The 20875-nt window shown below is 39.6% G+C and overlaps 2 protein-coding genes and 1 pseudogene across 3 annotated transcripts in view; 2 read left to right on the forward strand and 1 right to left on the reverse strand.

The window, feature by feature from the left end:
• Positions 1-8: 8 nt before the first annotated feature.
• LOC145467601 (kelch-like protein 20) lies at positions 9-5115 on the forward strand. The gene is made up of 4 exons (XM_081451179.1): positions 9-1084; positions 1564-1680; positions 2535-2837; positions 3395-5115. Exons 1-4 carry the CDS (start codon positions 55-57, stop codon positions 3679-3681), a joined length of 1737 nt encoding a protein of 578 aa, XP_081307305.1. The 5' UTR covers positions 9-54; the 3' UTR covers positions 3682-5115.
• Positions 5116-5135: 20 nt separating this feature from the next.
• Positions 5136-7857, reverse strand: LOC145467607 (major facilitator superfamily domain-containing protein 6-like; annotated as a pseudogene).
• A 4717-nt stretch (positions 7858-12574) lies between these two features.
• Positions 12575-20875, forward strand: part of LOC145467597 (nipped-B-like protein A) — a 41665-nt gene continuing 33364 nt past the window's right edge. For both annotated transcript variants that reach the window (XM_081451172.1, XM_081451173.1), the window contains exons 1-6: positions 12575-14195; positions 14445-14616; positions 16558-16703; positions 18022-18297; positions 18912-19088; positions 19876-20796. In XM_081451172.1, the coding sequence (XP_081307298.1) occupies positions 14141-14195; positions 14445-14616; positions 16558-16703; positions 18022-18297; positions 18912-19088; positions 19876-20796 (1747 nt within the window). In that variant the 5' untranslated portion in view covers positions 12575-14140. The remainder of the gene's footprint in view (positions 14196-14444; positions 14617-16557; positions 16704-18021; positions 18298-18911; positions 19089-19875; positions 20797-20875) is intronic.

A 20875-nucleotide genomic window follows, 5' to 3' on the forward strand; every position in this document is an offset into this window, starting at 1 on the left:
AACGCAGAAAACCTGGTGACGAGTGAGGTCAGTGAGGAAACAAGAAGCTCGAAAATGGCCTCCGTCGAGCTCTCGCAGGTGTACGTGCCTGTAGCGAACTACTGTGTACAGATGATGAATGCCCTTAACGAGTTCCGGAAACACAACATATTGTGCGAAGTAGTGATTGTGGTCAATGGCAAACAGTTCTACGCCCATCGTAACATATTGGCGGCGAGCAGTCCGTATTTCCGGGCAATGTTCTCGAGTAATATGCGAGAACAGTTGGAAAACAAACCCGTGATCCTTGAAAACATCACAGCGGAAATCATGGAAGAGTTGTTAAACTTTATGTACACCGGAAGCATCAAGATCACTCCTTTCAATGTCAAGGATTTTGTTTCCGCTTCGAATTATCTGTTGATGACCAGTTTGAAGGAAACTTGCGTTTCCTTTATGAAGGCCATGTTGAACCCTTCCAATTGCTTGGGGATCGAAGCGGCGGCGTTTAAATTCGACTGCTCTGCGCTGAGAGGTACGGCAAATGAATACATCTACGATAATTTTGTAGCTGTTTCACAAACGGATGAGTTTAAATCACTGTCGGCTGAACGGCTGGCCGAGTATCTTAGCAGTGATGACATACGTGTCGAGAGAGAGGAACAGGTGTTTGAATGTTTAATGCATTGGATCAATCACGATGCGGACGCTAGGAGAGGTTATTTTAAACAGCTGTCACAACACGTCCGTTTCCCTCTCATGTCACCGTATTATCTTGCGGATCACGTCGAAACTGAAGAGATCGTCCTTTCATCTCCCGAATGCACAGCTCTGTTGCTAGAGGCCAAGAACTACCACATGCTTCCTGATCGAAGACACTTGATCAAAGGTTCTAGAACCAAGCCTAGACGGTCGATGGGTGTTATTTCAGTCATATTTGCCGCTGGCGGAATTCAGGGGTCTACAGTGATGAGAGACACTTATGGGTATTTTCCATCAGTAAACAGGTGGAGTCCATTGGCACACATGCTCACGGCACGGTGTCGGCATGGACTGGCTGTCACTGGAGACATGGTGTATGCAGTGGGTGGACAGTCACGTGAAGGTAAGTGCAAATTATTCTCCTCTTTCCAACTAAGGCAGTGTTTATGGAAGTGTCCAACTTAGACAGTGTTTATTCTAAACACATTGGAGTCACTGCCATGAGGTTGGTATTGGGGAAATATTGGTCGAGTGTTTTTGTTTTGGCAACTTTCTGGACCTTGCCTGTGGCTCGCTCCATAAACTTGCAAGGAAAAGAACAAGAGCAATATTTCCCCAATACAGACCAATTAAGTTAGTTGAATAAAGTATTTATATCATAATGGTTCTTTTAAAATTCTGCTGATAAATTAATGAATCAACTCTAAGCATGTGCACCAAAGTGAAGCACATATTTACATTTATCAGGCACATTCGTGAAAGTTTAACTACAAAATGCAGACTGCTCAGGGATCTGATCAGAATTCTTCTTTTCATCCTGGATCAATGTACCATATAATAATGACAACTGCTGTTAATTATTTTGAATTCTCTTTTCCTCAGGTGCTGCACAGAGCTCTCTGAACTCTGTAGAGAGATATGATCCAAGAACTAACACATGGACAATGGTTGCACCCATGAATATGAGACGAAGCTTGCTTAATGTTGCAGTGCTTGATGGTGAGAATTATTTTCCTTAATCATCTTTCTTCTGCAGTTTGATTACTGTTAACAACAACACAGGGGCCGATCTAGGGGGAGGGTGCAGGGTGTGTGCAACCTCCCCACCCCCTGAGATGAAGCCTTCTTCTTTCTATTTGCTTTTAAAATTTGTCTACCTCACCAGTCAGTTATGCCATTCCTTAGTAGTGCACCCCCCTCTCCAAGAATAATCCTGGATCTGCCCCTGAAACAACTTTATCAATGTGTCTTGGTAAAATAGCAGAAGGTGAAACCCTCTGCTAACTGGAGGCACCTAAACGTTAAGACTAATAACTGATTTTAAATGCGGGTTAATCCCCCCGAGAGGCTAATACTCTTATGATTGTATCTAGGTGTTGAAGATGGAGGAAAAGGTTTTTAATCAGTTAAATAATAATATAAAGATGCACTAACATGAGAAGAGTATTTGAGCAAGCCAGTGACAAGGGATGTTTGTTTGTTCATCAGGCTAGCATGCTGTAGAAAGCATAACTAAATGTAACCATACTTAGCCTGTCAATGATTCTATTAAGAATTTGAAAAGCAACCTCGCAGTGATTGTTCTTGGGCAAGACACTTTACTCACAAGTGAGATAATTTGTAGTATCTCTGTCCACCCATGTGTTTAAGGGTACTGACAAATTTAATGCTGAGAAGTAACCTGGCAATGGACTGGCATCCCACCCAGGGTGAAGTAGAAAGATTCTTAAAGCAAAGTTGTGTTCAACTGAATCCAGAGATAAGTTGCAGACCAGACTGGCCCATCACTCAAATACAAACTTGATCTTTTTACCCCTGAGCCTTGATCAATATTAAACATTTGTTCTTTATAGGAAATATGTATGCAGTTGGAGGGTGTGATGAAAGCAACTTCCGGCTAAACAGTGTGGAACGTTACAACCCCTCTACAAACACATGGACATTCACAGCACCCATGACAACTTGCCGTAGCAGCCCATGTGTGTTGACATGCCGTGCACTTTACGTGATTGGTGGAGTGAGTTATGTTGGGATGTCCCTCAACACTGGGGAGTATCTTGACCCTGTGACGAACACATGGCGGCCTATTGCACCAATGCATGACAAACGTGCAAGTGCATCTGGGGCAGCTACAAATGGAAAAATCTATGTCATTGGTGAGTCAGAAGATATATTCTACAGTTTCTTCATCAGGCCGATAGTGAAATATGATTTCTTTAGCATAAAATGGCTTGCAGTATTCCTTCTCCCTACTTGGATTAAGGATACTCATTGGTTGAAGGTTATATTCTCAAGCATATTGAAGGCCTTAGGGTGTTTGACAATCTGTGGCTGACTTCTGGGTCATGTTTTGTTTGTTTGTATGTTTGTTTTCCTTGTTTTCTTCCTAGGTCAAACCCAGGAAAAATTGTGGTCCATAATTGGTCTATGATCTTCAAGTGAATTGCACGTACAAAAACAAAAACAGGCAAATTGGGGAAGATGAAAGAAAATGTTTAATCATCAACATTGGTTGGTTATGCCTACAGCCCTTCATTTGGCACATGCCAGTTCTCAAATCCTCAGAGTCAAGTTTTCTCCTCAATATTTTTTGTATCACAAAAATTTAGGTGCTATAGGGAGGATTCTTACATTTCTAACTTCTGAAATACATGACATCATGCTCGCTTAACAGATAATAAGTTTGTAAAAACTCTAGTAAATTACTCCTTAGGTGGCTGGGATGGCTCATTCCACCTGAACAGCGGTGAAGTTTATGAGCCTGACATTGACCAATGGTCCATGATTGTACCCGCCAGCACTGCCAGATGGGATGCAGGGATAGCTGTGGAGAGTGACAAAATCTACATTGTGGGGGGATGTGACAGGAATGCCCTTTGTACCTTAGAAACTGAGTGTTATGATCCTGACAAAAACAAGTGGAGTAAAGTTGCATCATTACCAGTAGCAACACACGGCCTGAAGTGTTGTACCATTCAGCTTCCACATAAGTTTGCTTAGCTATTTCAGCATGTGCAGTCTTTTTATTATGAGGGTTGCACATGCATATCTATGTTTTTGCAGTATGAGGTCTGTGGGAGACTCTCTTATAAAAGGGATGGGGGTGCTTGTGGGAAATTTTGAAAAGAACCCCCAAGTGAGGTACCAAGATCCTGCTTTGTGGGTGTGGCTTGAAATATTTTCACCCCAAAGAACTATCAATTCTAGAACAACACACTATATCCAGTCATATTTTTTTCCTCGGCTAAATACCCTTAAAGGTACCGTAAAAGCCCCTGCTGTGGACCTTTTGAGGCTAAACACCCTAAGAGATAGCAAAACCACTTTTTTTAACCCCTAAAAGATACAACAAGCACCCCTTTCCTTTTTATATTGAATCCCCCCGCCCCCTCCTCCAGGTATGAGGTACCACAGAATCAATGGATCTGTTGCAATGGATCTATTGGAAGCTCTTTGCAGTAAACATCAATAGACTCAGCAATTCTATAAAGTTTATCATGCTCTTTTGATTTCTGGCATGAATTCTGTTCCACAACCATATTATATGATTAATTTCTGAAGGTCACATGACAGGGCTATGTGAAAAGGCCTATAAAAACACAAAGCATTAGTTATAATTAGTAATTGATAATAATTGGACGTCATTTGCATAACTAGCATAATTATTATGCTAGTTATGCAAATGTCGCCCAAGGAGGTAGAGTAGAGCATAAGAGAGTATTTTACATACCTGTAAGAGATGGCAAACACAGAGAGTGGAATGAAATGTGTATAAGGTTTTCCTGCAAAGCTGTTAGATAATACATTCCAGACAACTTTCTGTAAATTTTCATATTGATGCAGGACTCCATTCTTTTTGTTAATAATTAAGATATTTTAGAACTTTTATCAAATTTTTAACACCCCAAATCAGCATAATTTTCAAATGCCACGAGAACATTTTCATTTAATTATTAGTTCTCCCACATGATTGACAATTTTACTGAAAGCAATTATATCATTATAATATATCTAAAGTTGAACAAAATGTACCAAAATATACCAAAATGTAATGTTCTTGGACAAAATGTACCAAAAACTCGACGAAAGGGGGTAAATGTCCCCCCCCCCCTGACTTGTTTGACCCCCTGACTGTCCCATGAGGTACCATTTGGGCTCTTTAATTTATTGGGGTAGTGAACCTTGTCCCCAGGGTCTTGAGATCGGGAAAAGAAAAGTAGAGAAGATCCCGGGGACGAGGTTCAATTGTTCCTTTTCAAACAGGGAGAGGAATGCTTGACGATACCAAAGAGTAGATGTAATCAGAAGAAAGTCGTCGACCTATTTTAGGCAAACGACCACACACTAAGGTGTCAACGTTGTGAATTTCAAAAGCACTTTTTTCCTTAAAAAGATAAAGACATTAAAGTATAACGTTTCTGAAGAAGACTACTTGGGTGTACTTGTCTGGCCCAGTTGTATGGCGATTTGGCAATGATGCAAAATCCTTACAGTTCATTCCAGGAGTCTCTCCTGCCCCTCTCGTTTGTCAGATTTGAAGCAATAATAAGCTACCTGAGAAGCCACGAACAGCATGATTAGCACGGGTGTCCCAGCAGCGAACGAACGGAACGCATTTACAGCACCGATTGCGTCAATAAAAAAACCCGCACAGACCAGTTCCTATTCCACATCCCACTCCAAGAAACAAGCTATTTACGCCTCCTGCAAACACGAAAAATGTCGTAGGGTTATCTAAATTAGGTACACGTAAAGGAATTCCCAAATAGTACAAACACCTACCCTGCCACTTACAGAGGACGAGCTCACTTTCTTGCGCCGCACGCCTCTTCTACTTACAAGCCAAAAGAACACTCGATGTGCATGTTTGAAGAGTACCGGTAATGGCTTCAGGCTGGAATCCTAATGATGCCGAGCTTTTTTGGGTCCCCAAGGGAGACAACTGTGAGACGCGGAAAATTATAGGAAGGAGGCAGAAAAAGGCGAGGCAACTGGACACGGGCACTCTTTAACTGGATCAAAAAAAATGCCACTAATGGGAGTAAAGGAATTGATTGTTTGTTTGTTTGTTTGTTTGTCTGTCGTGTTTTGATCTGCCTTCTTGCATCTACCCAGACCAAAATCAGCTTAGTGAGAAATGACTTTTCAATAATTCCATTTTACGGTACTTATTACATACCTTGTACTGTATCCATCAAATGGCGTGGTGTAACCTCACTGAAATAGATTATTAGTCCGGTAAAGCCAACCACAAAGGCTATGTAACCGATTGACTCAAAAAGGAGCATAAACCAAGGATTCGTCATGAAAGAAATTCCTGTAAACCAACTCAGAAACAGTAGCATGGAAAACACGGTGACACCACTGTAGCCCGTCTTTTTGACACAGGTCCCTGTGAGACCCAAAAACACCAGACTGACAGCAGAAGCAGTCAGTCGAGAGAAGCCGAACACCAAGGTAGCAATGGAAACGTCCAGAGTCTTGGTGTACCAGAACCCAAATGTCAACACAACTCCATCGAAGCAACCGATCAGAAATGTCATAAAGATGAAGACAAAGTTTTGATATCGAGAGAAGAACTTGATCAAAGTCAGTTGTTTGTCACTGTCGCTGTCTTGAGCCACATCTCTTGTGTCCTCTGTCTTTTGATTTCCAAACTGTGTTACAGCTACAAACGCAGCTGAAGCCATCAAGGAAATAACACCAAAGACGATGGCAAAGTTGTCTTGGTACTCTCCACAAAGGACGTAATGGAAGTGAGTAACCAATACAGCGGTGGTTGGTGCGGCAATCATATGACCGATTGGACCCCAAAGCCGGATCCTTCCAAATTCTCGACTATTTTCTCCGAGGTATTCCACAATTTCGGAATTGGCCAAATTGAATGCTGGGGACGAGAGAAGTTCTCCAACAAACACAATGAAGATAAATATGATGAAGATACTGTTAATGTCCTCTAGATCCTTCTCAAGAACCAAGACCTTCCGTTGTTGGCAGGTATCTGCTGCCTTGCCAGTCGTGTGGACCCAAATGAATGTACATATTGAAGGTGGTGAAGCTTCTCATACCGACGCTTTATACGTTTTTCTTCTAACTTGTTGAGATGAGATTGAAAGCCAAAGATACGGTTAAGATGATTGCTATGGTCTTTTGAATTCATTTTACCAGCCATGCGAAGGTTGCTCCATTGATGACCAAAATCATCTTGATCGTCTTGAAAGACAGTTGTGCGACGTTTAGTTGCCTGCTCGGGCGATCCCATTCTCAGCTGCTCCAAGCATTTGTCATGTGTTCTCCTTGGAAGCAAGGAAACTAGCGGTGTTATAGCCGTGGACAAAACGCTCATCAGCAACAATGCCCGCCGGATTTTCCACTCGCTCGCCATTTTCCCAAAGATGACCGTTCCCAAGGAGTACGCAACGCCCCAGACTGCTCGCAAGATCCCAATTTGAGTCGGAGACAAGCCAAGCTGCTGCCAGTAAACGGGCAAGAAAAACATTTTAAAGCTGAATGATGTTTCGAAGAAGAAGTAAAACAGACCCAGGGTAATGCGAGCTTTGTGCTTCGAACAGAATGTGAAGACATTGCTTGACTTTTTTTCCGAGGGCTCTTGTAAAGGTGTACCTGCCATCTCTGTCCGGCGCTACAGCAATATTTCCGGTTGCCCGATGGATTTCTGAAGCAAAACAAAATTCCTTTGGTTTATAGGGGATCAAGAATCATCGTTCGATTACTTGAAGTCCTTTCTTGTCATGTCTCAATAAGGATCTTCAGTTTTTGAATTTAGAAATTATCATATAAACAGCATGCTCGCAGGTTACCAAGCCCGCCGGTGATAAGACGCGAAACAAGGTGAAAATTCTTCTGTTTTAATTTCCTAGCTTATTAATAGTTGTGGCTTGTATCATCTGGATGTGAGTCTAGTATCACTGGCGCTGAGGATAACTGAATTTTCAAGCAGAATCTTGAAACAGAATGACCAGAAATTCAGCAGTAATTAATCGTGACTACGATACAAACATGTTAAGTGGGGTTAAGTGTAATTATAAAAAGCGACATAAAGAGAGTCCATTGAGGACAAAGCTTAACATAATATACATACAACCGGTAGCATTACCTGGTAAAATAAACAAAATTGAAACCCCGGTGTTGCAATTGTTTTAAGAATCCTCAATCGCTGGCCCCAAAATTCGGCAAACCTGAACGTAAATCACTCAATATTCAACCGAGTAAAAATACATTCGTTTGAACAGAACTATGAGCAGAAAATAGACTTCCTTTAAGCGTTGACAGGCACTTTCCTAAATGAGCAAAATTTATGCTGCGAGCAGAATTTTCTCAAACCTATCACTTTCTTATATGAATGGCAGCAATTTGTAATTTTACCGATCATAGAAGCTATTAGATGTAGATATAAAAATAATCCTCTAGGCAATGTTCTAGGGCCACTACAATCTCTTTTTTTATAAAAACATATCTTTTAAGAATATCGAGGCTGAAATTTGCGAAATTTTAAGAATATTTTAAGAATAAACCCAAGGCTGAGATTTTAAAAAGAATGTAATTTTGTGTGTTAAAAATTTCTAAATACCGAATCACATGTTTTAACTAAACCGTATAATTAAAATTCTTCCTATCTTAAAACGGCAAGACCTCCCAAAAAAAAAAAAACAGCAACAAAACAGCAATAACCGTAATAACATTTCTGCAAAAAGTTATGTACTATATATGTGTGTGTCATGTCAGACTTTGATGTCTGCAGTCTGGCTCCAAAATTACTTCAACACCATCTAGACACCAAACACGTTCTAACTGATACCCCAATACATGCCTTCGACTGAAATGTCATACGCTATATTCTAAGAATATATTCACAATGATATTTTCAGCCTAAAATCAGTGGCAGAAAAATAAGAATTTTCAGCCTAGGCCGGAAAAATAGTGTTCTTATGAAAAAAAGAGTGTATTTTAAGACGGTCCGGCCAAGCTCATGAACATAATATTTTGTAAAGCAATATGTTGTGGCAGTTACGTCGTCTTGTTATGAGTGTTTTCGCATCAAAGCAATCATTTGACCGAAAAACTAGGCATTGAGGCGTTGGATGTACTTCTGTAAGCATTGTAAGAATGATGCGCTTCGATTCATTTTCAATGTTAACATATAAGAAATACTTACACCTTAAAACGGCTTATCAGTATTGCTTGTCACTTTCCGGAGTCGAGCTGATGTTCAACAAGACTTAATGACAAGCGTTAAGACCGAACCTGCAAGAAGGTGACACCCACAGGCAGAAAGAACTGGTGAAGCTCTTATGTTGGCCCCTGATGCAAACAAACCTCACCAGGGTAGTAAGGCGATTAATAGGCCATTTCCGAGTTACTTCTGCTTCAAAACGAGTCCCCGTGCAAATATAAAGATGCAGGAGTTTGATTTAAATGAAAATGAACCTGTAGGGGAAATACATATTCATATGAATGGTTTCGCACAATGCAAAATATCGTTTTAACATAGAGTCAAAAGGCAGCTCGGAAATAGCCTATTATTCATCGGGGTGTTTCTAGACGCAGAGAAAAGGATGTCTAAAAGTAGCATTAGGTGGAGCACAAAATCAGGTCCCTTCGAGAGCTATAATGGAGGATAGATGTCCTTGCCGTTGAAACAGTTCCAGGAATCCTTTCAAATTGGTGCGTTTTACTCTGGCCATCATTTTTATGACCCTGGATCCACCTCGGTGATCAAAATCTGTCTTGTCTGGTGTACACGGCCGTTTTGCATGGTTGCCTCGCAGCACTGTACGTAGGCCGATTAACATACAGTGTAGTTTTTGAATGTGCCTAATTTTGAAATGAATCATGTTAAACACATACAAGCAGCTAGGTAAGTCTCTAGTAAAATCAGTTGCTCGACTTTTCGCAAACTTTCAACACAATCGAAGCGAAACCATGCGACAAAAAAGAACCTGTTGAAACAGCTGTTTCTCTTCACTTGTCTAAGGAATCATGAGGCAAGATGTCGAGTTTCGTCATTGACCAAAATCTAGAATTACAAAGAATATGTTAACATCAAAACGTTTTGTCAGAGAGTTTGCAAAAATTATCCAGTATCAGGTTACACGTCGATCTGTTTGATTTTGCGAATACTGAAGGAAATGTTTTCAAAATTGAACCATGATTTTCTTTCACTCGATGGAAGCTGGCTCATGGAATTGAAAACAATATAAAGTCTAGTTACAAATGACTTACTGTACCGTCGTCTCCTCGCTAATAATAGTTTCCGGCCTTTAGTGATATCAATCCGAAAAGATTGCTATAGATTTAGCCTTTGTGGACAACCTTACTGCGAGCTGTACTTTTGTCCTGGAAAATGCCCTACAAATTTTGTAACAATAAACTGATATGAAATCGATAGTTTTGACAAATGCAAACAGCGACAGTAAGTAAGTAAATAAAGCCTCTAGTTATCGAGGGTTAACAAACAGACTAGGGTAGGCTACTTAACAAAATAATGAAAAGAATTCGTGGAGCCAAAATTACGTATTCTTACTCATCATACATGTTTTCACCAACAATTTTTTAGTCTTAAACCCAAGTGCAAGGCAAATGTTGAACATGACGGACAGAAAACGGCAACGTTTGCCAAGGACGTCAGTGGATGTTTCAAAGCTACTGTCAAGTTGCTATCACGACAAAACGTGACTATTTAAAACCACTTAGTAATTTAAAGTAACATAGTAGACCATTCTAAGCAAGCACCGAATTTCTCTAGTAAATTCAAAGTTTTATCGCAATGTTGCTCACATGCTGCCAACTCACTTCGCCATACTAGAGATACTACTCAATTCACCATACTAATTATTATTAAACTCTTAAGTGAAAACTTTTTTTTTGATATTTCAAGTTGCTGTTCTTTCGAAAAAGGGGTAAAAATTGATTATTGACCACTCAAAGCAATAACCACAACCTTAGATTAAGCAAGAAGAATGAATATACCACGACAGTTTGGAAATTTACAAAAACGTATTGTCGAAACTTAACAGTGTCGCAACATCCCGACCAGACTTCTTGGGTCAGCCGGTAGGACTCGAAGACAGTACATAGTTGAATTTATGTCAAACCTCGAAAAAGATAAGAAAATCGGTTTGGTCTCGTAGTCTGCAGAGATAAAAATTATACGTTCGTATCGCAGATGGGTGTGTATCGACCTTATCACGGTTTATGGAAGCCATCTTATTGACGGGTAGGCAAAACGCATCAGAAATTACAGTGTTCTTTATGAGAATCTCATGGCGAATAATTTTGTAAAAAGTTGAATTCTGAACAATTTATGAATAGTAAATTTACGATGCTTGACAAAGGATTTCGTTAACCAAATTTGATGGAAGTAGCGGTACAAGAAAGTGTATCATGGCAGTTACGTACAAGTTTGTGAGGGAACATTATTGAAAAATGTATATGTAATTAAAAACGCTGCCTTTTTGTTTGTTGACGAGAAGAGTAAGAAATAACTCACTTCAGGAAGGAAACATTATTCACGCGACGTTACTCTATGAATCGCGGGCAATTATACGGTTAATATTACAAATTATTACATGGCTGTGTCTCACAAGGACTGGGAACTACCGAATTCAAGAATTTGATTGGCTGAAATCGATGTTGAAAACGGTCTAGATTTTCCCGTCTAGAGCGGCACCCAGACCGGCATCTAGACCGGTAATGTTTTGCTGTGGAAAAAGTTGCAAACTTTAATGCAAAAATGTTGACTATTTTCTTCGAACAATATTTATTTATGGCAATGCCAAAAAGTCTGATAAGAAAAGAAAAGAAAAGTAAAGAGGACGAGCAGACTTCGGCAGAATTAAGTTCAGCTCATCGCCGTTCGCAAGCAAAATGTCGGCTAGTACAAACCAGTTATACTAAACGAATTAAATTTCTCTTGCTTGCCATATAATAAACACTTTATTAACCGAGCTTAGTCGGTCTGTATGGGAGAATCTTGACCTCGGTCGTGTGTACAGACCTCACTGCGTTCGGTCTGTACTCACGATCTCGGTCAAGATTCTCCCATACAGACCTCCTGCTCGGTTAATAAGAGCTAAGTCTATATATAAAAATATGACTTTGTACAATTGAGTCTTTCGTTAAATCCGGCTTTCCCTTCATTCAAGTTTCTTCGGTTATAACCTGAGCCAAATTCGTTACAACTTTGGTGTCCGTGGAAAATTGAGCGCCGTTTGCCCGCTTAGTCCATTAAATAAAATGTATTCATTATTATGGAACAAGACAATGTGAAACTGGAAGCTTAAAACTGAGAAAAGTCTTGTTAATGGAGCATAGGTTCACTAGATCTTGACAAATCCTGGAAGGAAATTTGGTGGCAATAGTCGATGTTCTTGAAATTACACTTAACTAACCCTCTATTTTGTTTCATGGGCTGATCACAGAAAGCATACAATCTAGTTGAGTGGGATGAGAGTAAAAAAAGAATTAAGAATAGTGAATTGTTTACCTGTAACTCTCCGTCTCCTATAGACGGTTATGAAAGCTCTTCTAGAGCGAAGTAAACGAATGTCATGGGAAAAATATCACCATGGATTCATAGCCGAGTTCAGTAAATATGATAAAAACTAGTTTCAAGACCGAAAGTGGTAAACACTTTTCAAACAATGTTTATGTCTGGATTAATGGAAACGGTGTTAATGACTGTTTCGTTTTGGTGTTGCACGATTACAAACTTCCAGCAATTTAGAGGCATTTTTTCTTTAATAATGTGCAAGTGTAAAGCCCTGTGTAATCAAAATATGTTTTGGGACGATCAAACTGACATTGCTTGGCGACCAATGCAAACTTGTTGATGTTGTACTGACTGGCCAAACAGCCGGTATCAAACATGTTTGAATGAACTATGTTTGATCAAATGTTTATCAAACACGATCAAAAAGGGTGTCCAAACGGGAAAATCTTTGGTCACCAAACAATGTTTGATTGCCAAATATTTCCCCTTTGGACAGGACTTTAAAAATTAATAATCAGGCCTTTGAATTCAATATCACATCCGACTTTGTTCAATGAAATTTACGCCACTGTAACAATGCCCTGCTAATAACCTTGTAATAAACCAGGGGGCCAACGGTTTTCCTTCAGAGAGATTCAATCAACGCTGTACAACATTTCAGCCTGTCATAGTTCGTTTTTTCGTGGGGTATGTTTGTTCTCAAGTCTCAGGCCCTGTCCACCTTACAGCGTTTTCAGTCGTGAAAACGCCCACGCATATCTCACCAAGGAGTTTCTCGTCAGTGTCTCGTCAAGGTATATAATCATCTAATGAAGACGACCTGCATAATATTCATAATAAGTTGTTATATTATACAATGTTTTTCTTTTCTTATTTATTTTTTACTGTTAAAAAGTGACGACCGGGTGGGGGAGAGGGCTAAAGCCCGCTCAGCCCCTTTCCCTGCGCGGTTTCTGAAGTAAAGCTAGGTAAGCTGTTCCTTGTTTTCTCATTTCATTCCTTTATTTACTATCATTTGACTCAACCAGATTCTATCCTCCTTATGGGCTGATGTTCGATTCCAAAACGTATAATCACAAAGCCCTAAGGCGGATATAAACCTACTTTCTCTTCGACGGTCTTATTTTCTCATTTGTGCTTTCCATCATGATCAAGTAAACGTAGATGCGTTAGCCTCCCCTTCCCCCAGGAAAAAAAAATACGAAAGAAACACTAGTACATTTAGACCCCGCTGTTTGAGGGCCTATGGAGGGGGAGGGGGGAGGGGAACATGTTTCATTGATCCCTCAAAATTTTCACTTTTTCCTCTTGTTCTATTTCTGTCCCTCCAACTAATCTCCAAAATATCCCTTTTCCCCAGGATTGTTCCCTTTAAATATATGATCATGTTCCTAGCCTGCCCAGCAAGCGTTCCCGTAAGAAGAGCTTTTCCGCATTCTGGCCGCGCGTACACCCCCCTGCTTCGTCGAATTTTTGCTCTCGCTCCAATTTACGCGTAGTCAGAATGTTTGTACGGGAACGCTTGTTACGCAGGCTAATTTCAAACTCTCAGAGGAAACGGAAAAAAGTTCGAAATAGCCGATATTAAATGACTGAAGGGCAAATCGAAGGGAAATTGTTTTGAGCTCGAAATAACGGGGAAGTTCGAATAGGCGGGGTCCGACACACATTGTGTAGCGTACACGACTACGCTGGTCCCAGTCTCTCAGCTCAGAGAATATCCCGGATGCTGAGCGGCCGCGGTGGTTTGGCGCGCGTTCGAATGGCACTGTTGATTATTCCCGCCATTGTTGTTAAAATGAATATGGCCGGCGGTGAGAATTTTTACAACTTTTCAACAAGTCTCTTTCTATAATGGGTTGAAAATCTTCCGAAAGGTTCTGTGGTTATTTCTTCGCCTTGTGTGCCATCGTTTCGGTTCCGTGTTGACGGTTTTGTCTCGGGAGGATGGATACAAGTGTGCCCATTGCAACACTTGCTGGCATCACCAGTCTAACCGATCGTAAGTAAAATTTTGACATAGTATTTCACTTTGCGAAAGCCTTTAATTTCAGTCTTTTCCATTTGGCGGAGCGAATAAAGTCCTAAAGACTGTCGAGTACAGAATTTACGAACTGATTGCAAAATCGATCTCTGATTTGAGCTTGGTGTAATTGCAACTTCCGTTCAATTTTAAGCTCATTATAGCTTTGTAGGCAGGATTCATTCAAACATTTGAGGCTTTAGCTTACGTATCACTCTTTCATTGTAGTACTACCAGAATTGCCTTTTCCCGGGCCTTCATCTTCCAAAAGGACAGATAACTTGCTGCACAGCCCAAACATTGCTGAGGAAGCCAGGGAAATTCTTCATCGGCCTGATCGTGTACTAGTGCAGCAGCTTTCTCAGGCACTTTGCATTGCAAAGTCGACGACAGACCAATTGTAAGTAAAAAGCTCGATAAAAGTTCATTGTTCGTTTGCAAATGGGTCGTTAAAACGTCGAAATAACGTAGTTAGTATTGGTCTTTTCGTTAATCACAATCAAATTGATTTCAACGTAACTTCTATTTTGAAACAGTGAGTTCGTATTTTTCGTGTTTACATGGACATGTTAGAGCACGATTGTACTTAGGAAAGGATATTTAACCTTTTAGCTTAGTTTGAACAAAGCCTCTTGTATTTTAATATCATTGCAGTACAGTTTTATTTTCGGCAAATAACAAAACGTGGTTTAGATGTAGCTACCAAAACATTTAAGCTTTCAGACTTTTGTAAACTGTTAAAAACATGAATAATGGCAAGAAAAATGTAAGATTGCAAGAACTCTTAAACAGTACTTCCTCAATATTTTGTTTTGGACATTTGTACTGTAAGCCTGTGTTCTATTTTATTCTTATTGCGATGCGTAGATGTATGTAATTTTTAAGAGAATCACAGAACTTCTGGGAAGTTTACATTAGTCATAATTTAATAATAATAATAATTAATAATTCTTTATTGAGGTGTTAATATATAAAGGATAATACATGGGCGTGCATAGATATGGAATATATCTTTGAGCGTTCATCTCGATATCTCACAAGTGAGCGCAACAAACGAGTGAGATGTAAAGTTGAACATGAGAAGAGATATTCTATATCTACAAACAACCATGTATTTTGTTTATTATATAGACATACTAATAATGAATTTTTGACGATTTTCCGAAGATTTCGGACCACTTTCCAAAGATTTCCAAAGATTCTCCAAAAATTGTCCTATGGGCACATGAATGTTTCCAAACAATTTCCGAAAATTTCCAAAGATTACTGAAGATTTCCAGAGATTGCCAAAGACTTTCGAGGGAGTTCCAAAGATGTTTAGATCATACACCAACAAATTTAAGTACAGTCAAAGGGTCAAACATGATATCAGTGAAGTAATCAATATCTTTATTAGTGAGGATATAGAAAATATGCCACCGAAGTCCCAGATGTGGTTTTGTATGAATTTTGCAAGTGGTGTATTTTCTAGTAAAAAACTTGTGTCTATCTAACAAAAAGAGGATATTACACAGTAGCACAAAGATATGAATTTTATTTTTGAGTGGTAAAAAAATGTTTTACTGATGAGTGCAGCGAGTGAGTAAAATATCGTTTTAAACACTGGAAAATAAGAATTTATTTCTTCAAGCCAGAGTATAATTTTCTTTTTATTATGCAAACCGACTGACTGTTTGCACAAACAACTGTTAAACAGTGGGAAACAACATCCAGGGCTTGTAAAAAGTGCAGTCCAGTCGTCCGGGACAACTGGATTTTCCTGCCTGGCAAGAAAATTTTCATTCTTACTTGCCCAATGGGCAAGGGCCCAGGCAAGTTATCTGCCAACTAAATTATAAAAAAGTAAACTAAGGCTTGCCCAGGGCAAGTAAAATTTGAGACCTGCTCGTCTGAAGGGGATCCTGGAATTCAAGTTTTTTGAGTCCTGACTTTCATCATCAATATCTTCACTATGAGAAGATAGGCAAAATACACCACTCAGGTTCCCAATGTAGTTCTTGTGAACTTTAAGGGTGGTTTATTTTCCAGTAAACCACTCATGTCCATATAAATAATTAATTAACTAATTTTACAATCTTAAGATGGCACATACGTTGATTCAATCTGTAGTGAAAGTAAAGTGCGAGCTAGAAAGCTAAATTTACCAGTTGGTTTTCTTGCTAGCTCCCTGTACAATGTAAGTTCTACAATGTAAGTTCTACAATGTAAGTTCTACAATGTAGATAGACAGCAGGGAATTGAAAAGAAAACAAAGAAGGAGAATTAATTAGTGTAAAAGGAAAATTAGGGTAAAGCCGAAAGGAAAATGACTTTGTTTATAGTGTATTGTGTTTTTGATCAGGATCTTGAAAGATGGGGCTAATCAAGATGATGACATTTCCTGTCAAGGGGGTCCACTGCTTCTGCAAGCTATTATTTCACAGACACCAAATGTGTTTAGTCCCCAGCCAGTTAAAACTGTAGCTGAAAGTTATCAAGATGCACAAGGTAAGTGAGAAATAAAATGACACAATGACAAATGAATGAAAGTTAAAAACTTGTAAAACACAATGTCTGACCTAATCTTTATATAAAACTGAATTGCAAAAGGTGATGTTTTTTGATGGAGTATTTTGAACTAACAACTCTATTGTTGTAACAGTCATCCCAAACACAGGGTCCGAAATTGCGCTTTCCTGGTTGCCAATGTGACTAAAAATTTTGCACTGGCGACCAGAATTTCACAGCTGGTCGCCAGCGTGCGATTAACTATTTCAAGCAACGATAATTACACAAACTTAGATTTTCAGCCAAATCGATTAAAATAAAATTCAAAGCCGCCCGCCAGTTGGTCACAATTGGTCGCTGCTTTTAAAGTATAAAACCGATTTTCCTATTATTACAACTCTACCACAACGTTTCACAGCTATGATCAGTGCGAAGCTTCACCGCCATGTTTTTCCAGTGGTTTCCCATAACATACATATTGCGGGCACAGAAGGCCACGTGCGTTCTTTCGTCATGAATATTTATTCAGGCGATGTGGTGTCCAAAGATGTCCTGAACTCTTTGCATAATTTATTACAAAGTGGAGACAGAACATCTGCGAAGAAATTAGTGGAAGATTTCGATATCCAACATGGCGATCCGTCGATCGTCTTGACAGAACGTGAAAGGAAAGATTGTTTTGCACATAGAGCAAAGAACCAAACAGCAGTTTTCAGTCGGGTATGTTTCTTCTCCAAAAGGTAGAGACAAGAGAAGGTATAAAATTGACTTGAAACATTTGGCTGTCGCATGAAACTGCGTATATGACTGGCATTCGATTCGTTCGTCATGGGTTTTCAGTGGTAGATGTATAAATAATCAGCGTGTTTGTATTTAATCTTATCATTTGCAGGAAAATCGCGATCATTGCGGCGCCAAACGTGTTCTTCCCGTTCCGATTCTTAAAAGAAAAATTGGCGAGCAGAATTTTCCATCTGGCGACCAATAATTTTGGTTTGTGTTTCGCTGCGAAGGAAAATTTTATTGACACTTTTTGGCGACTAAATTTTTCCATATGGCGACTGAAAAAAAAATTTCAGTTGGCGCCTGCCTAAAAAAGTTAATTTCGGACCCTGAAACATGTAGCCCTTTTCAGAGATGTAGGTGAAAAACACTAAAGGGCAGTCTTCAAAGCTACCCCAAGTCTTTGTTTTCTTGTAAAATTCCAGCCAGTTTTAAGCTCTCTTTCAGTCATTGTTAAGCAGGCAGGCGACCCTTAGCTACATTCCTGCCTTTTACTTCAAACCTCTAAATTTGTTTTCATTACATATCGTTGTAGGGTTTTCTCCCGTTGGATTCAATCATATGTCCCCTCATCAAAGGGTTAGTCCAACAAAGGTAAGGTCACCGCTTTATGCAGGCTCTCCAGGAGCTTTGCAGGCACATTCTCCTTATCAACGTGCCACTCCTCAGCACAGCCCTCCAGATCAGGGTGCTAGTCCACATCAGATGGCCTCCAGCCCACACCAGTTTGCAGTTCAAAACCATGCTGCACCTTACTCTCCATACCATGGAACAGCACAAGGTTCTCATAGCAGCACTGGACAACTAAGAGGTGTGCTTCTATTTGTTAAGTTCTATATGGATCTTATGAGTACATGGATATATACAGCGTAATTATAGTATAAATTTACTAGCACTCTATCACAAATGCTGTTCTCTCATTGGTTACACTACTCACTATATATTTTTTTAGATATAGTGAGTAGCCTAGCAGTGTGTGGTTGTTAACAAAATGGCAGCCACTTATTTGCAGTTTCGAAGTGTCTGTAAAAGGATTTAGATAAGGTTTAAACAACTAGTAGATTTATTCTTAAACAATTAGGTCATTCACCCTCGATTTCTATGTGTAATAGAAATCTTGACCTGATAATCTAATTGCGACCAACAAGTTCATGTAATGTCTCCTTGCAATATTGAAAATCAAAAAGAGGGTACCGGTACTTCATATAAATTGGGAATGTTGTTCTTATATAGTACTAGACTTCTGATTGTAGATCCGCAGCTCTTTTACCACCAAATGATAGAAAATTTCAACTATAGCATTTGTAAGGACATTTGTCAAGCACACTTTTCCATTCTGAGAACTGCAGTTCTGTGATATCATCAATATTTTGGTCTACATACAAGTATATGATGATTTGTATATATAATTTTTTCCTTGCTTAGCTGAAAATTCTGTACTTGTCAACGGAGGATCACCAAATATACATCTTATGCAACCTCACATAGTATTGAGTCCAACACAAACTTTTTCACCAGTCAAGACAAGGCATATGAGACAAGGCTTGTCCAATAGTGAACCACAAATTAAAACAAATCAGGATGTTCTTGATGTTAATCAAGGTTAGTCATTCTTTGTTATGAAATAACTTAAGGCTAAGATGCTGGAAGAGTTTTGAACTTGAAATACTATTACTGTAAATTTCATAAATCTGTTAATCCTCCACCGTACTGCTATTTGGATTTGTTCTCGGTAGCCCCGAGTTCAACTCCTCGACTGTGTTGTGTAAATAGCCAACTGGTCAGCCTTCAACCAGTTGGGATTCTTAATAGTTTATGCTATATTTGGAATATTTGTTTATTTATTTACATTGTCCCCAATTACTGTAGCACATTTAATAGTGCTAAATACATTTGACACTTAAATAAAGTAATTATTTATTTATTATTAGTTAAAGTCTGCATATTTGCCAAGTGTCCTATTAGGTCAGCAGTTATCTCTGGTTTCTGTAGCATAAAGTGACAGGGAGTATTTCTACCCCCCCCCCCCCCCTTTGGATAGGATGCTAGTCCATCACAGGGTTACCCCCACACAGTAGCATACAGTAATGAGGTAAAGTCTGCATAAGAGCCAAGTGACCCATCAGGCTGGAGCTTATCCCATTTTCTGAAGCATGAAGCAACAAGGAGTATTACTACTCCCCCCTGGATGGGATGTTAGTCCATCACAGGGTTACCCCCAGCATTAAGTTCGCCAGTACCCATTTATACACCTTGGTGGAGAGAGGCACTATCAGAGTAAAGTGTCTTTCCCAAGAACACAATGCAATGTCCCCGGCCAGGGCTCATTGAGTTGTGCATACAGTAGCATACAGTACATAATTGTATTTGCTGCCTTTTTTGTATACAGGTGCATTGACAGCTCCTCGTCAAAGCAAAGGACAAAGAACTATTGATTTATCTACAACAGTCAAAAGAAACGTGAATGAAACTCAATTTTATCAACATGTTTCCCAGCCACAGGACAGAACATCAAATGTTTATGATCAAGGTGCTTATGATAGTCTTAATGCTCTTGAGGCACTTGCATCACAGAATGGCTTTAATTTTAATGCCTCAGTTCTGGGACAAGCATCGCAGCAGCTTGCTGCATTAAATCAAAAGCAAAGAAATTCTCATCCACATGACAAAACTTCAGCACAGCAACAGGAAGGCCATATGGGCAGAACTAGAACTAGTTCAGAGTCAAAATCAAAGAAAAGGCGTAAATCATCTAGGGGCAAATCAGAGGCTGACATTGAGAATGAGCCAGTACAGCACAGCTCAACACAACTACACCATTCAGAGATTGTAGAACATGACAATGTCTTTAATGTAACACCAAGTGAGAAAAGCTCACAGCAGAGAGCTTCAAGATCAAATAGAAAGTCTGTGGAAGAGAAAAATGACACCAGTGTTGATGCTACAGCTGATGCACAGGATTTAGCACCCATGTCAGCGATGGACTTGAATCTCGCAAAACAAAATCATTCGCATGTGTTACCCAATAGAACAGAGGGTATGATATCACCGAATAGTGATCAAGGAAGGGACCACCCTCAATGCATATCACCAATGGTAAAGTTATCTCCTGCTCTCAAGGGGATTCAGCTATATGTTCCAAAGTTAGTTATAACCAAAGTGAAGCAGCGTCGAGGCTCCAAGGAGGTGGAGACACATCAAGTTCGAGAAGTTTTGCCAGGGAGTGAAAGTGATTTGCAAAAGACCAAGAAGCATCGGAGGTCAAGTGACGAAAATTCTAGAAACAGTAGTATTCATGACTGGGAGGAAGGTACTGTATGTTACTGACTATGTTAAGTAGGCATGGCGGTTTCCCTTTACAGTCTGTCACTCCATTTAAACAGCTTCCT

This window comes from Orbicella franksi, chromosome 14, assembly GCF_964199315.1.
Source record: "Orbicella franksi chromosome 14, jaOrbFran1.1, whole genome shotgun sequence".
In the NCBI taxonomy this organism is placed as follows: Eukaryota; Metazoa; Cnidaria; class Anthozoa; order Scleractinia; family Merulinidae; genus Orbicella; species Orbicella franksi.

Excerpts from the sequence above, each read along its gene's own strand:
- LOC145467601 (XM_081451179.1), top strand. The coding sequence starts at position 55 with ATGGCCTCCGTCGAGCTCTCGCAGGTGTACGTGCCTGTAGCGAACTAC. Across the intron at positions 1,085-1,563 it reads GGGTGGACAGTCACGTGAAG|GTGCTGCACAGAGCTCTCTG; the intron begins GTAAGTGCAAAT and ends TCTTTTCCTCAG. Across the intron at positions 1,681-2,534 it reads TAATGTTGCAGTGCTTGATG|GAAATATGTATGCAGTTGGA; the intron begins GTGAGAATTATT and ends TGTTCTTTATAG.